This window comes from Cebus imitator, unplaced genomic scaffold (genome assembly GCF_001604975.1).
Source record: "Cebus imitator isolate Cc_AM_T3 unplaced genomic scaffold, Cebus_imitator-1.0 Scaffold291, whole genome shotgun sequence".
Taxonomy (NCBI): domain Eukaryota; kingdom Metazoa; phylum Chordata; class Mammalia; order Primates; family Cebidae; genus Cebus; species Cebus imitator.
The window spans coordinates 4036592-4052210 of record NW_016107606.1 but is presented as its reverse complement, the minus strand read 5'-3'; the positions used below and the strand labels follow the sequence as shown (position 1 = coordinate 4052210).

The 15619-nt window shown below is 35.7% G+C and overlaps 1 protein-coding gene across 2 annotated transcripts in view; it reads left to right on the top strand.

The window, feature by feature from the left end:
• Positions 1-14179, top strand: part of SLU7 (SLU7 homolog, splicing factor) — a 16687-nt gene extending 2508 nt beyond the window's left edge. For both annotated transcript variants that reach the window (XM_017502117.2, XM_017502118.1), the window contains 15 exons: positions 2457-2642; positions 3283-3436; positions 3780-3860; positions 4146-4310; positions 5254-5322; positions 8308-8355; positions 8531-8662; positions 8912-9009; positions 9166-9233; positions 9367-9506; positions 10358-10519; positions 12164-12268; positions 12416-12487; positions 12722-12838; positions 13815-14179. In XM_017502117.2, coding sequence (XP_017357606.1) covers positions 2473-2642; positions 3283-3436; positions 3780-3860; positions 4146-4310; positions 5254-5322; positions 8308-8355; positions 8531-8662; positions 8912-9009; positions 9166-9233; positions 9367-9506; positions 10358-10519; positions 12164-12268; positions 12416-12487; positions 12722-12838; positions 13815-13997 — 1764 coding nt within the window. In that variant the 5' untranslated portion in view covers positions 2457-2472 and the 3' untranslated portion in view covers positions 13998-14179. The remainder of the gene's footprint in view (positions 1-2456; positions 2643-3282; positions 3437-3779; positions 3861-4145; positions 4311-5253; positions 5323-8307; positions 8356-8530; positions 8663-8911; positions 9010-9165; positions 9234-9366; positions 9507-10357; positions 10520-12163; positions 12269-12415; positions 12488-12721; positions 12839-13814) is intronic.
• The last annotated feature ends 1440 nt before the right edge of the window (positions 14180-15619 follow it).

Here is a 15619-nt window from a genome sequence, read left to right as displayed (position 1 = left end):
GTAGTCTTGGTCTATTGCCCAGGCTGGAGTGCAATGATGCGATCTCAGTTCACTGCAACCTCCACCTCCTGGGTTCAAGTGATTCTCCGGTCCCAGCCCCCTGAGTAGCTGGGATTACAGATGCGTGCCACCACGCCCGGCTAATTTTTGTATTTTTAGTAGAGACAGGGTTTTGCCGTTTTGGTCAGGCTGGTCTCAAACTCCTGACCTCAGGTAATCCACCCACCTCGGCCCCCCAAAGTGCTGGGATTACAGGTGTGAGCCACCATGCCCAGTTGTCACTATTCATTATGATAGTTATTAGCCACTTGTGGTTATTGAGACTGGAAATGTGGCTAGTCCAAATAAGTGTAAAACCCATATCAACTTTTAAAGACAGAATTTTTTCTAATTCAAATTTGCAATTATAATATGTTGTATATTAGGTTAAATAAAATCTTGTAACGTTACCTATTTCTTTTTACTTTTTTAATGTGACTACTGGAAAACATAAAATCACATATGGGACTAGCATTGTATTTCTTTTAAATGGTGCTGTATTGACTTTTTGGATGGTACTGCATTGGAGGATTTAAGCTTGGGCAGTAGGACATTGTATTAGTCCATTTTCATGTTGCCAATGAAGATGTACCCGAGACTGGGCAATTTACAAAAGAAAGAAGTTTGTTGGACTTAGAGTTCCACATGACTGGGGAGGCCTCACAATCATGGTGAAAGGCACTTCTAACATGGGGACAGCAAGAGAGAATGAGAGCCAAGAAAAATGGGTTTCCTCTTATCAAACCATCAGAGCTCGTGAAACTCATTCACTACCAGAAGAACAGTATGGGCAGAACTGCTGCTGTGATTCAATTATCTCTCACCAGGACGGTCCCGCAACACTTGGGAATTATGGGAGTACAATTCAAGATGAGATTTGGGTGGGGACACAGAGCCAAACCATAATAGATATGATATGATCAGATTTGTGTTTTGAAAAATTAATACTGTCTGCAATGTGGAGAATTGATTGGAGGAAATCAGAGGAGACCAGTAAGTAGGAAAAAGTAATAACTTACACTAGGGTGGTAGCAGTAAGAATGGAAAGAACTAGATGCATTTGAATGATATTCAAAAAGTGAAAATAACGGTTCTTAGTGATTAAATAGATGTAGCAATAAGCTGAAGCACTTAATGTAAAGGGACGGATGGTGTTGTCTTTCATTAAGATAGGGAGAACAGTAGAAGATTAGATTTCAAAAGGAAGGTCATGAGATTGAATTAAGATGTATTGAATTTAAAGGTCTCTGACCTCTAAGTGGAGATGTCAAGTAAGCAATTGGATATATATATATCTGAAGCTCAGATGAAAAGTCTTGAATAGAAAAGTAAATTGTTCCTTTATTATTTTTTGTTTTATAGAAAAATTAGTTGGAGAGCCAACAGTGGTGTATTGTGACCATTGAAACCTTAGAAGTAAATGAGCTTGTCCATTAGTGGGAGTTTAGAGTGGTTTAAAAGTTGCTGACTGAGCCTTGAGGAATCCAACATGAAATAACTGGGCAAAATTTAATGAAAAGAGAGGTACAAGAAAAACCAAGAGGGCCTGGCACGTTGGCTCACGCCTGTAGTCCCACCACTTTGGGAGGCCAAGGTGGGCAGATTGCCTGAGGTCAGGAGTTGAGACCAGCCTGGCCAACACAGTGAAACTCCGTCACTACAAAAAATACGAAAAAAAAATTAGCCAGGTGTGGTTGGGCACTTGTAATCCCAGCTACTCAGGAGCCTGAGGCAGAAGAATTGCTTGAACCTGGGAGGTGGAGGTTGCAGTGAGCCGAGATCACGCCATTGCACTCTAGCCTGGGTGACAGAGTGAGACTCTGTCTCCAAAAAAAAAAAAAGAAAAGAAAAGAAAAACCAAGAGAATGTAGTGTCAGGGAAGTCAAGAAATAATATGTAAAAAGGGAAGGTACAGAACTGAAAAATGTCCATTGGATTTAGCACAATGGTCCTTAATGACTTAATGTAACTCTTTTCTTTTGAATATTTGGGAGTGGGGGGCTAAGTTTGAGTGAGGATGAAAGTAGAAGATGAGGAAATGGAGACTGAATATAGGTAACACTTGAGATGTTCTTTCTTAAAGGGGTACAAAGATAGGACACTCTTTTTTCTCGTTCGGAGTTACTGTGTTAGAAAAGTTTGAGACCAAGGGATTCAGGATATATATGAGAAAAAGAGTCCTGTGAAATTTTAAATACACATATGTATCTCTCTCCATCTGTAAATTGGAGGTGTTGGAGAAACAGTGCTAACAGTATATAGAGACCTTGAGGAGGGAAAAGAGACCCTTCCTTACACATACTATCAGGGGAAAAAAGAACATACGAAACAGTCTATATTATTAGGATGTATTTTTAGTAGTTTGAGTGAACTCATGTAGGCATACTTTTTACTGTAAATTTGACTTCTTTTCTTAGAGGAGGCCAGGTAACCATGTCAGCCACAGTTGTAGATGCAGTTAATGCTGCACCCCTAGCGGGGTCCAAAGAAATAAGTTTGGAAGAACCAAAGAAGATGACCAGAGAGGACTGGAGAAAGAAGAAGGAGCTAGAAGAACAGCGAAAATTGGGTAATGCTCCTGCAGAAGTTGATGAAGAAGGAAAGTAAGTACTTAATTTTTTGTATGATCTGTTCATTCAAAATTCAAATTCATGTCCACTTAGTTTATTAATTTTTCATCCTTTTGTTTGAGAGGAACCTATCTTCATCATGTATGTCATTTTTGTTTTTATTATTTATCAAACTCGTGCATATGGTTTAATAATTAAATTATGTTGAAGGGCTTATAATGAATAGCAACAGTCCGTTTTCACCCTTCCCACCCCTGACCTGCTCTACAGAAGTGACTGCTGTTAAATCTTTCTAGTTTGAGTTTTTCTGGTTGTTACCTTCACATCTCTAAATAATAATACCTACCCAGTTATCTTAACTATAGACATTATTTGAACCAAAGCTTCTTGTGACAGAAGATTTAGATTACTAACACACATCTCTATTTTCTTTCCTCTCTTCTCCCCCTGCAGTTATATCACTATTCTTAGTTTCTAAGTTGGAAATATTTTCACTATAAAATTATTTCTTTATTTTTAATTATTCTTTATTATAGTATAGAGATAGCAACCATATGCTCTTCCCCCCACTACAATATTTCTATTCTTAGATTTTGTATAAACTACCTTCGTAACTATAATACTGATTATTTTCCAACTTTATTCTTAAAATTTGTTTTTAATTTGATTACAGAGACATCAACCCCCATATTCCTCAGTATATTTCTTCAGTGCCATGGTATATTGATCCTTCAAAAAGACCTACTTTAAAACACCAGAGACCACAACCAGAGAAACAAAAGCAATTCAGCTCATCTGGGGAATGGTACAAGAGGGGTGTAAAAGAGGTATGCAGGCAACCTGTGTATATCTTCATTGATATGGAGAGTTTAAGAACTTAATGTAGGAACTTTAAATGCAATGCTATTTAAGGTAGAAACAGATAATATAACCCTTTATCTGGTATTGAAATTCACAGTGCATTACTACTTTATCTTTGTACTTCTTATGTAAATTTTATACTCCTGAAGCAAACTATCATATTTATAAATGTGTGGAGACTCTAACTCGTTTTCCTTTTAACAAAGAAATCATTTCATTTCACTAGACAAAATAGTAATGAGAGCCACAGTTATTTCTAACTTACTTGGTTAAGACATTTTCTTTGTTTTTCTTTATGTATATTTATAGAATTCCATAATTACTAAGTACCGCAAAGGAGCGTGTGAAAATTGTGGGGCAATGACACACAAAAAGAAAGACTGCTTTGAGGTAAGGTCACCTGGAGAATTTTGAAAACTGTTGTCAGAGTCTTTCTTTTTTCTTTGTCAGAGAGCTTACTTCAATTTTTCTGAGGTCACCTATATTTAGGTACAAGTTAAAAATTAATTTGAGTAGAATTGGTTCAACACCAACAAAATTTTTTGCTGTAAGACTGATAATTGAATAGGTCATAAAGTCCCATGATATATTCATGCCTGCTCTGTAACAGTTGTATAAAGTTTCCCTTTGGGCCATAAACACTTAGGAAAAGATTAAATCTTACACTCTTTTTAGAGACCTAGGCGAGTTGGAGCCAAATTTACAGGTACTAATATAGCTCCAGATGAACATGTCCAGCCTCAACTGATGTTTGACTATGATGGGAAGAGGGATCGGTGGAATGGCTACAATCCAGAAGAACACATGAAAATTGTTGAAGAGTACGCCAAAGTTGATCTGGTGAGCAAAATTCCTTGCTTTCCTGCTGTTTTTGAAGAATCATCCTTTTGCTGTATTATCTAATTTAGCAGCTCTGTATTTCAAACCTTGAAGCACTTTAAAAGTGGTAGCATTTTTAATAATAGTAGTAGTACTACTGTATAGGCTACCTTTGTAATTGTAATGTTGAATAGAGGAAATAGTGTGCTAACCATATTGGCCAGCAGTTTCTTCTCCTTTGATTCTTATATTGTCCTTTACTCCCTGACTTAGGTAGCAGCAGATATTGGAAGCATGAGGACAGATTAGCGTCCAAAGCTTTTGGTTTTTTGAGGTTAGAAATGTATGGCCCCCAGGCTATAGCTTGTCCTTGAACCTGTATCATAGTTACCTCACATAGCATTTGGAAGCAGTAGAAGGGAAATGGATAATTCATTTCAGAAAATTTTATTTTAACCCAACTTCAGTTTTTACTGTTATGATTTCACCTGTTCACCCTTACTTCTTTGAAGCCATAGTCACACTGCTTTTTTAAAAAAAAATTAGAGATATCATTTTTAAATTATCAGATTTCATATAAAAATCTGTATTTCACCTTTTCTTGAACACTGTAATATATGTGGTAACCCCATGCCTGCCTGGTAAGAGTCAGTCATCTACAGTTACGTGACAATTGTTTTCATCAGGGCTTGCTCTCTGCAATTTACCACTGATGCCATTTGGTTCAGTTTACATTAATGCCTGATTCAAACAGTTTGTAATTCCTGTTCTTTATAAAGTAGTAAGTCTAGGGCTACAAGGAATCCCAAAGAGATGGGTTTGTTCAGTGACCGTTCCTGAAATGAGTTAATTTAAAGTTACTTATTTTAAATATATAAAAATGTAAGTGACAATTTGAATGTTGTAAGTGAAATGTAAATGTTTCCTTTTTCTTTCTTTTTTTTTTTTTTTTTTTCTTTTAAAGGCAAAACGAACATTGAAAGCCCAGAAACTCCAAGAGGAATTAGCCTCAGGAAAATTAGTGGAACAGGCTGTAAGTAATGGAAATGATCAATAAAATCAATTTTAAAAAGTTAAAACTCTTTTAAACAAAGAAATGGAAATTGAAATAATTCATTTTATAGATCTTCAGTTAGAGAGGAAGAGAGAAATGCTATTGAGGGAAAAAATAAAACTGATACTTTATATACAGTTTATAGTAATATAAATTGATGCAGTCAATTTGGGAACAATAATGCCACTATTTCTATTTAGACACACACACACAGACATACACACTTACTTTTTCAAATTAAATTATTAGATCTATCCATCCTAAAGAATTTTCTAGAGTTCAGAAAAATCATGATGCATAAAGATGGTACAGCATTTTTTACAGTAGTAAAGAAATTGGAATAGCTTAAATATCCAGGAATTTGGAATTAGCTAAGTGCATCTGCATGGTATAATGCTGCTTATCTCTTAAAATGGCATTTCTCAAGACTTTGTTAACAACACTGGTTAACACTTGATTTGAATGATACATGACAAAAATAGCATAATATTGTCACACAGAAAGACCAGAACACTAGTTTTTATTTAATGTGGAATTTATGAATTTTTTTTCCTATCCTTTTTCTTTAGTATTTTCTGCACTTTCTTCAGTGAATATGTATCAGTTTTATAACTGGGCAAAACATTTTTTATATGAATGAAAGGACTATTGTAGCCAATTTTTCTTTTTTTGAAATCTTTGTCAACTTAATAGAGTAAATATATTATGCATATTAGAGTTGTCAAGTTTCTTTTTAACAAATCTAGGCACAAATAATTAGTAAACATTTATAGTGTTTGAGTTTAAATTTCTAAAAGGGACTCTTACCATGTATGAGTTAACAAAGCAAACAGAACTTGAAATAATTACCAAGTAAGCAGTTACCAGGTTACTAAGGTAACCTATCAGGCAAATTATCAGCATAAGTTACTAGATAGGTATTTAAAATCCATCTCTGGCCGGGCATGGTGCCTCATACCTATAATCCCAGCACTTTGAGAGGCCAAGGCCGATGGATTATCTGAGATCAGGAGTTCGAGACCAGCCTAGCTAACATCCTCTTAGAAAAGTGAATTTGTGTCTGTGAGCCTCAGTTTAGTGTGTCTGAAAAAGAGACAACAACACCTATTCCCAGGAAGCTTATAGACATACCACATAGTAAGCACTGGGTAATTAGTAGCTATTATTGTCATGATTATTTTTATTTATTACTAACTTTGGGAAAAGAAAGGGGCCTGTTTCTTTTGTTCTAATATATTGTCTGTTGTAAACATAGTGTAATTTATTTCCCCAGTAAGGATACTTTATGTATGTAAGGGCCTAATGATTCTTGCCCACTTGGATGCTTGGATATTACAACAAACGACATATAGTAGATTTAGAGACTTAGCTATCACTATAGAAATGTATGTAAATGTCCTTTGTTGAACTAGCAAATAGTGGGAACTCAAAAATATTATTATGTACAAAACATTTACATTTCTGATTTTGAAAGTAACACGTATTAAGTGAAAAAAATTGGAACATTATATAAAAAAGAAAATAAGCCCCTGTGTTAAACTATGAACATTTTGAAGTAGGCCTTTCCAGGTCTCTCTTATCCACATATACTTGTTTATGTGTGCCAGAATACCAGATGTTTCTTAAATGGATTATTCTTTATATATCCGTTTATTACCTTCTCTTTTTTTAACAACATAGAATACAGTGAGAACTTGTTTTCTGACTATATTTATACCTATAGCATCATTTATTTTTGTATAAATTCACATGGTTCAAAAATTAAAACAATTTAAGGAGATACACAGTGAAGTCTCTCCATGCCTGTTTCTATCCACCCTAATACTGGCCCAACTCTTTTGTGTGTGTGTGTGTGTGTGTGTGTGTCTCCTTTCAGAGTTTCTTGAATAAAACACAAATACAAATGTACACTGTTATTCCCATCTTTCTCTCCCCTCCCCTTTTTTTATTCAACAAAGTTAGGAAATGATTCATACTTTTCTGCACCTTGGATAGAATTACTTTTAATGGTCGTTCAGCCTTCCATTGAGTGCAATAAATTATACAACCAGTGATCTATTAATTTGATTTTTTTTCCAGTGTTTTGAAAAAACATTGCACATACACAGCACTGCGCATCACATTTTTACATGTTTATATAATTGACAATACTAGGATAACCTTCTAGAAGTGTATTTCAGTGAGTTTATATTTCCTAAATTTTTAAGTGAGTTTATATTTGTAAAATTTTTATGACATATCACTTAGCCATTATTCAGAAAAGCTATGCAGACTTATGCTTCCATCTATATACCATATATATATATATATATATATATATATATATATATGTATTTCAACATCTCCTCACTAATGCTATAATGTATCCTTAAGTTTTTTTAACCTTTGAAGCCTTTGTAAAGGGACATGGTGAAATACTGACCATGTTTTTATAGGCATTCTGTGGAGTTAGAAACTATTCTGACCAATTGCTAGTGAAGAAAAGTGTATCCTTGTGACAAGGAGTTTGGCCTCTCCTTAAATTACAGTATTGTGTCACTTGTAGATTTTTTTCATTGCCCAGACTTCACTTTGGCTCTGAAGATGTTGATCACATGAACCCAGTAACATTTTCTTTTTGGACTTAGTAGGAAACTGGAAGGTTTAATAAATCTGATATGTCTGAAGACTAACACATTTAGAAATTATATCTATTGGGTACTCTGGTCATCTTAATCTTCCTTTTACTGTTCTGTGGTTGTAATCCTGTATCAATTAAAATTCTCTTGAAAGTTGCTGGCTTTATAGACAGTCTAATAAAATTATTCACAATGGCACACGTAAATTTGTGTGCTCATTACAACTGAGAAATGTGAGCGTTTGTTTAGTTAGAATTAAGTTTTATTGTCTTAACTATGTTTTTTAAGTGTTAATTGGATTAAGTAGAATGAAATCATGAATTCTTTTTCTTCTTTCATGATACAGAATTCTCCAAAACACCAGTGGGGAGAAGAGGAACCAAATTCTCAGACGGTAATACATATTTGCTGTCTCTGAGTATATGTTAAGTTTTTAAATTTCTGATGACTAATAATAAATAATACTAACAGCTTTTAAAGAACACAAGTAAATAAGGGTTTGGTTAAAGGTGGAAAAAAGAAACCTACACGCTGCTTTCTTCTTACTTTATTTTCCCCCCTCTTTTTAGGAAAAGGATCATAATAGTGAAGATGAGGATGAAGATAAATATGCAGATGATATTGACATGCCTGGACAGAATTTTGACTCCAAGAGACGAATTACTGTCCGGAATCTCAGGATTCGAGAAGATATTGCAAAAGTACGTCTTGTTAACATACATATTTGAAAAATATTTGTCTTCTCAGCCTAAATTTTATCTACTCTGGGTAGCATATGGATAATATAGTCAGAGTCATTCTAAGATAAGGTTTCATTCTGTTTTTCTCTTCACCTGTATCCCAGAAATGTATACACACATTTAATTGATTATGTTCAACTCCTCCAGCTAGTCTGCTGAAATTCCTGTGAGTAAACATTAATTTATTCTTTAAATTTTTTTTTTTTTTAGTATTTGAGGAATTTAGATCCAAATTCTGCCTACTATGATCCAAAAACTAGAGCGATGAGAGAGAATCCTTATGCCAATGCAGGAAAGAATCCAGATGAGTAAGTATCAAGTTAAATGTAGAGATTTCAAGATGAGGGAAAGTTAATTGTTTTCTGACCTGACCATAGATGGTGGTCATTTTAATTCAGATTCAGTTTTACAAACTAATTTTCCTTAAATCAATCTCTGAAACATTTTTTTACTTGTATTTACAGAGTGAGTTATGCTGGAGATAACTTTGTTAGGTACACAGGAGATACCATTTCAATGGCTCAGACACAGTGTAAGTATTTGCTGTATGTCAAGGCATTTTATATTAGCTCATGAGATGTTTGGGAATGTTTTTTAAAGCTTGTTTTCAAGAAGCATACAATAAGATAGCTGGCAATTCATTAAAATGTTTTGAATTACTCTAGTGTTTGCATGGGAAGCCTATGACAAGGGATCTGAAGTGCATCTACAGGCAGATCCTACAAAGCTAGAGCTGTTGTATAAGTCCTTCAAAGTCAAAAAAGAAGATTTCAAAGAACAGCAGAAAGAAAGCATCCTGGAAAAGGTAATTTTGACCAAAATGCTGAAGAACAACTTCTGTTACAGAGAAGTTACTCTTTAATAAGCATTAGTTTTACATTTGGAAAATAATGCAAAGAGAATCCCTCTTAATCCATGAAGAAGAGTCCTTTTCTTCCTTTGTCTTAGTCAGAGGATATACAATTTTTATATCAGCTTTTGCGGCAAAACAAACTACCTCAAATCTTAGTAGCTTAAAATAAACATTTATTATTTCTCATAGTCGGCCGGGTCTCCTGGTCTGGGCTTGCTCAGCTGAGGTTCAATGATGAACTAAGATGGCCTCACTCTGGTGTTTAGCAATTAACGGGCTAATTGTCCTAAGGGGACCTCTTCTGGGACAGCTTATCGCCACCCAATGTGGTCTTTCATCCTCTAGTAGGGTAGCACAGCTTATTTAAATGGCATTCTCAGAGTTCTAGAGAGTGGCAGCAAAAAGTGTGCTGTAGTACATAAGTGCCTTTGCTTGGGTCACATTTGCCTACTTCCCATCGGTCAAAGCAAGTAATATGGCCAAGCCCAGATTCAAGGGATAGAGAAAGACTTGTCTCTTCATGGGAAGAACAGCAAAGCCATGTGGCAAAAGGGCATGCATGCAAGGATAAGGGGAATTTATGGCCATCTTGTAACTTACTAGACTCAACAGATGCATAGCAACTGAGATATCTATTTGCCTCTGAAAAGATTGGTGGCTTTTTTTTTCCCTACTGTGCTTTCTACAACAAAACCCAGTAGAGAGTGTTCCCTTTCTTTCTGATTAGGAATAAATATTCTCCTGGAAATTTAAATGCAAATCAGGGTGTAAAATGTATTGAAGAATGTCCATTGTCCTTTTAGTATGGTGGCCAAGAACACTTGGATGCCCCTCCAGCTGAATTGCTTTTAGCCCAGACTGAAGACTATGTGGAGTACTCAAGACATGGGACAGTCATCAAAGGACAGGAGCGGGCTGTTGCCTGCTCTAAGTATGAGGAGGATGTGAAGATCCACAATCACACAGTATGTGCTAAACTGGAACAATTTTGTGTTCTTGTTTGTTTTGCTCTGTATTGCATTTTTCCTTTACAGTTTTATTAACTAACCATTTCTATGCTCTATGCTTTTAAAAAAAAAAATTTACCTCTGCTTCATGGAATTTTTTCAAAAATAGAAGAATTTTGAAGAAATACTGTGTTCATCTATATACTCATTAACTGAATTCCAAAATTTTTAACATATTGCCTTATATGCTTTGTCTAGTTGTATGTGTGCATATGCACACTGTTTTACATATATATGTAAAATACACATACATACACATAGTTTATACATTTATTTCACTGAAACATTTGGAAATTATATATGACATTTTATCCATAAATGCTGTATCACATACCTCCTTAAAAATGAGGATTTTCTTCTATATAACCACATTGACATTATTACACTTTAGAAAATTAACATTAATTCTACAATATCATCTAATATCCAGTCATTAATCACATTTTTCAAAGTATACAGAAAAATGCCTTTAACACCTATTTTTTGTTTTAGTCAGAATCCATTTCAAATTTATTTTGATCATTATTTGGTTATTATTGTATCTCTTTTCTAGAGTTTATCTCTTCATTTTCCTGACAGTGACCATTTAACAGATCAGGGCAATTCATTTGTGAATTGTCTCATATTCTGTATTGACTGGTTCCTAGTAGTGTTATTGACTTTTTTTTTTTTTCCCTTTTTTTTTTTTTAATTGGAATTTCGGTTTCTTGGCTTGCTTGGTTATTTGTTAATTATTTTGTCTGGCCTATTTGTTGATTCCTCTATTTTCTCATTGTTTTGCGGGCGTGTTCAGTGGTTTATTGTTGTTTTTTGTTTTTTTCTTGTATCCATTCTCCGCTTGTGTCTCTTTTTTGGGGGTCCAGTGTGTTGCTCTCTGTTGTCTTCTTTTTTTTTTTTTTTTATAAGTGAAGTAAGCCAGGCAAATTGTACATACTGGAGAGCACAGCCCTATCTTTTTTTTTTTTTTTTTTTTTTTTTTAAAGACAGAGTCTCCCTCTGTGGCCTGGGCCGGAGTACAGTGGCACAGTCTCGGCTCACTGCAACCTCCGCCTCCCTTCCTAAAGCGATTCTCCTGCCTCAGCCTCCCAAGTAGCTGGGATTACAGGCACACACCACTACGCCCAGCTAATTTTTGTATTTTTAGTAGAGACAGGGTTTCACCATGTTGGTCAGGCTGGTTTTGAACTCCTGACCTCATAATCCTCCTGCCTTGGTTTCCCAAAGTGCTGGGATTACAGGTGTGAGCCACTGCACCCAGCCTCACAAGCCTTATCTAATAGGGGCATCCACTGTTCGGCAATAGCTGATTATTGCCAAGTGATTATGTAGGCCCAGAATTTCCCAGTCCTTAATTTTTCAAGAGAAATCAGATATTCTAAATTTTTTATAGGCTTTTGGGAATAGAATTTAAGAGCTTTGTAACTACAGCACCTGCTTCTCACACTTCAGGTCAGACTACCTTCTCCCTGTTAGCCAGCCTTGAATCCCCATAATTTTTCTCCCAAATTACCTTTAAAGGGCTATATTATTTTATACTCCTATCAACAGTATACAGAAGTTTCTAATTTCAGCTTCCTTTTTAAGTAATTTCTCTCTCTGCAGCATATCTGGGGATCGTACTGGAAAGAAGGCCGATGGGGATACAAATGCTGTCACTCTTTTTTCAAGTATTCCTATTGCACTGGAGAAGCTGGAAAGGAGATTGCTGTAAGTAATAGTCTTTGGTTCTTAAAGGTATAAAACAAAGCTCGTAAGTCAAACTAAAACATACTGTCTCATGTTGCAAATCTTAACTTTTTCTTATATGATTAGTAACTATTACTCAACTCAAATTACATGTTTTTTTCACCACAGAATTCTGAGGAATGTATTATAAATGATGTAACTGGGGAAGAATCTGTGAAAAAACCTCAAACTCTCATGGAGGTAAGTTGATAATCATTTGTCCTGGAGTCGGGGCTTTAAAACTTGCACCAGAGCTTTTTTCTTTTATTTTGAGACAGTCTCACTCTGTCACCCAAGCTCTTTTGCAGTGGCACGATCTGAACCCACTGCAACCTCCACTCCTGGGTTCAAGTGATTCTTATGCCTCAGCCTCCCGTAGTGCACCCAAGCTTAGTTTTCACATTAATAACACTGTATTTCAATCCTCCCTTTCAGCTGCATCAAGAAAAACTAAAAGAAGAAAAGAAGAAGAAGAAAAAGAAAAAGAAGAAGCATCGAAAGAGCAGTTCAGATAGTGATGATGAAGAAAAGAAGCATGAAAAATTGAAAAAGGTAATTTGCGAAGCCTAAATAGTAAAACTGACAAGTAACAATATTCTTTGTTTTTTGGGTTGTTTTTATTTTTTTGAGATAGGGTCTTGCCCTGTTACCCAGGCTGGAGTGCAAAGGCACAATCTCAGCTCACTGTAACCTCCACCTCCTGGGCTCACGCAACTCTCCTGCCTCAGTGTCCTGAGTAGCTAGGACTACAGGAACATGCCACTGTGCCTGGCTAATTTCTGTATTTTTTTATAGAGACAGGATTTCACCATGTTGCCTAGACTGGTCTCAAACTTCTGAGCTCAGGTGAACCACCGACCTCATCCTCCCAAAGTGCTGGGATTGCAGGTGTAAGCCACCACTCCTGGCCAGTATTATTTGTGAACGCCTTTATTTATAATGGCCTATGATCTAGCTCTGTCTCCAAATGCATTTTTAAAATGATGAAACAAGCCTAGAGTCTGAGTGATTTGCCCAAGTCATATTAATGGAGATATTGTGGGGTGTAGGTACTGCCTTCTTCTTGGAGTGCTTAATATTATGACTAATGGACAGAAGAAATATGCTTTATAAAGCATTTTTAGAGTTACTGTCATGTTGACCACAAAGAATTCCCTTCTAGCTCCATAATATATAAGTTTCAGCAAGTCTTTGAGAAAAGTCACAATTGTAGTCTCTACCAGAAGTATCATTTGTGAGCTTATATCAGTAAAGTGAACCTCATTTAATTTTTGTTATTAAATAAAATTTCTTCAACATTAATTAAAAATGTTATAGAATGTTTTGTGCTCTATAAAAATGTCATATGAACCAAATAGTGATCAGTTGTAGCTTAACAGTGGAAGGGCTGACTCCAAAGCTCTTTCAGGCAATCTGGGTTTTTGATAGAGCAGTTCATATTCAGTGGAGTCTTTTGGTACTCTGCCACTTGTGGAGAAAAGAGATCTGATGTAGAGCTGTGATATGCATTTTATTCCTCTCACTGTAGGCACTGAATGCAGAGGAGGCCCGCCTTCTTCATGTCAAGGAGACCATGCAGATTGATGAGAGGAAGCGGCCTTACAATAGCATGTATGAAACTCGGGAACCTACTGAAGAGGAAATGGAGGCCTACAGAATGAAACGTCAGAGACCAGATGATCCCATGGCCTCTTTCCTTGGGCAGCAGTAACTAGTCAGAAGACCATCCAAGATAGATACAGCTGATACATTCAACAAGAAGATTCAGCTTCTTGTTGATGATTGTAGACAGAAAAATCCTTGTCTACTCTTCTTGCTGCCTCGCTTTAATAAATCTTTCAGATGTCTCACAGTAAGTTCACTCCTTTCCATACTGAAGGAACAAAAAGAAGAGGCACATGAAGTCTGCTTTTGGGAATAGAATTTAAAATTCAATTAAGATTTTATTTCTAGTTTTATTAGAGTCATGTAGAAAGAGGCCTTGGCTCTCTACCTATTAAGAATGTCTCCTTCTCTACATTTATTAAGCTTCAAACTTTATTGCTTCAATTTTTGTGCCCTATATTTAGTATTAGCATACTTTGGTTTTGAGAAAAAAGGGGCTCCATTTTTTTAAAATAATTACTAGCAACTCTATGACTACATTTATTTTTATTTCTTATTTTTTTTTAGAAATAGGATCTTGCTATGTTTCCCAGGCTAGAGAGCAGTGGCTTTTCACAGACATGATCATAACACACTGCATGCAGTCTTGGGCAAATGATTCTCTCTCCTTGGCCTCTGGAGTAGACTAATTGAATGGAAAACAACTATTTTCTCATCTTTGGGTTAATACTGACTGATCAGTAGGTCTTTTACCATTCTGGACATAAGCCTTTAGATGCAGAAATCCTTTCCTTTATCATAGATATGGTTTACAATACTATTTGTTTTCCTTGTGATTGCCTTTATTTAACAATCATGAGTATTAGATTTTTTTAATTGTAGAATATCCTAATATTTATAGTCAGGAGGTGTTACTTTGTAAAATTTGTAAAAGAAAAAAAAAAAAAAACCTAAAGTTGGTTTCTTCAAAGAATTAAAAGAATAGCTTTGTAGGGATATTAGTAATAGATTGCTATGATCCTGAAGCCTCTTCTCGGAACATTGTAAAGATAATACTGACACAGTGGAATCAGTGAAAACAGCCTAACAAAACCTCTGACATGAGTATATCAACTTTTTTTTTCTTGTTGAGACAGAGTCTCACGGTTGCCAGGCTGCAGTACAGTGGCACAATCTTGGCTCACTGCAATCTCCGCCTCCCAGGTTCAAGCGATTCTCCCGCCTCAGCCTCCCAAGTAGCTGGGATTATAGGCATGTGCCACCACACCCAGCTAATTTTTGTATTTTTTAGTAGAGACAGGGTTTCATCATGTTAGCCAGGATCGTCTCGATCTCCTGATCTCATGATGCGCCTGCATCAGCCTCCCAAAGTGCTGGGATTACAGGCGTGAGCCACAACACCCGGCAAATATATTAACTTTTAACAGCTCACTGGCTTTTCTAAACTACCAAAAACCACCTGTAGGATACTGCATTAAGTCAGAATCTCAGAAATGGTAGTGTGAGAGTAACTGAATCAAAAGCACTTTGGATATACGTGGTTTCTAGCTTTAGATTGGTATGAAATTAAACAGCAGTGCAAGTAGACTTAATTCTTACTTTAAGAATGCAAAAAATTTTCATATTCCTACCTAAACAGGGTGGTTCCACATAAAGGCTGACATTGTTGTATCTGTTTTGTATTTTATCTTTTGTTAAAGATATATAAATGACAATACTTAACTGTGA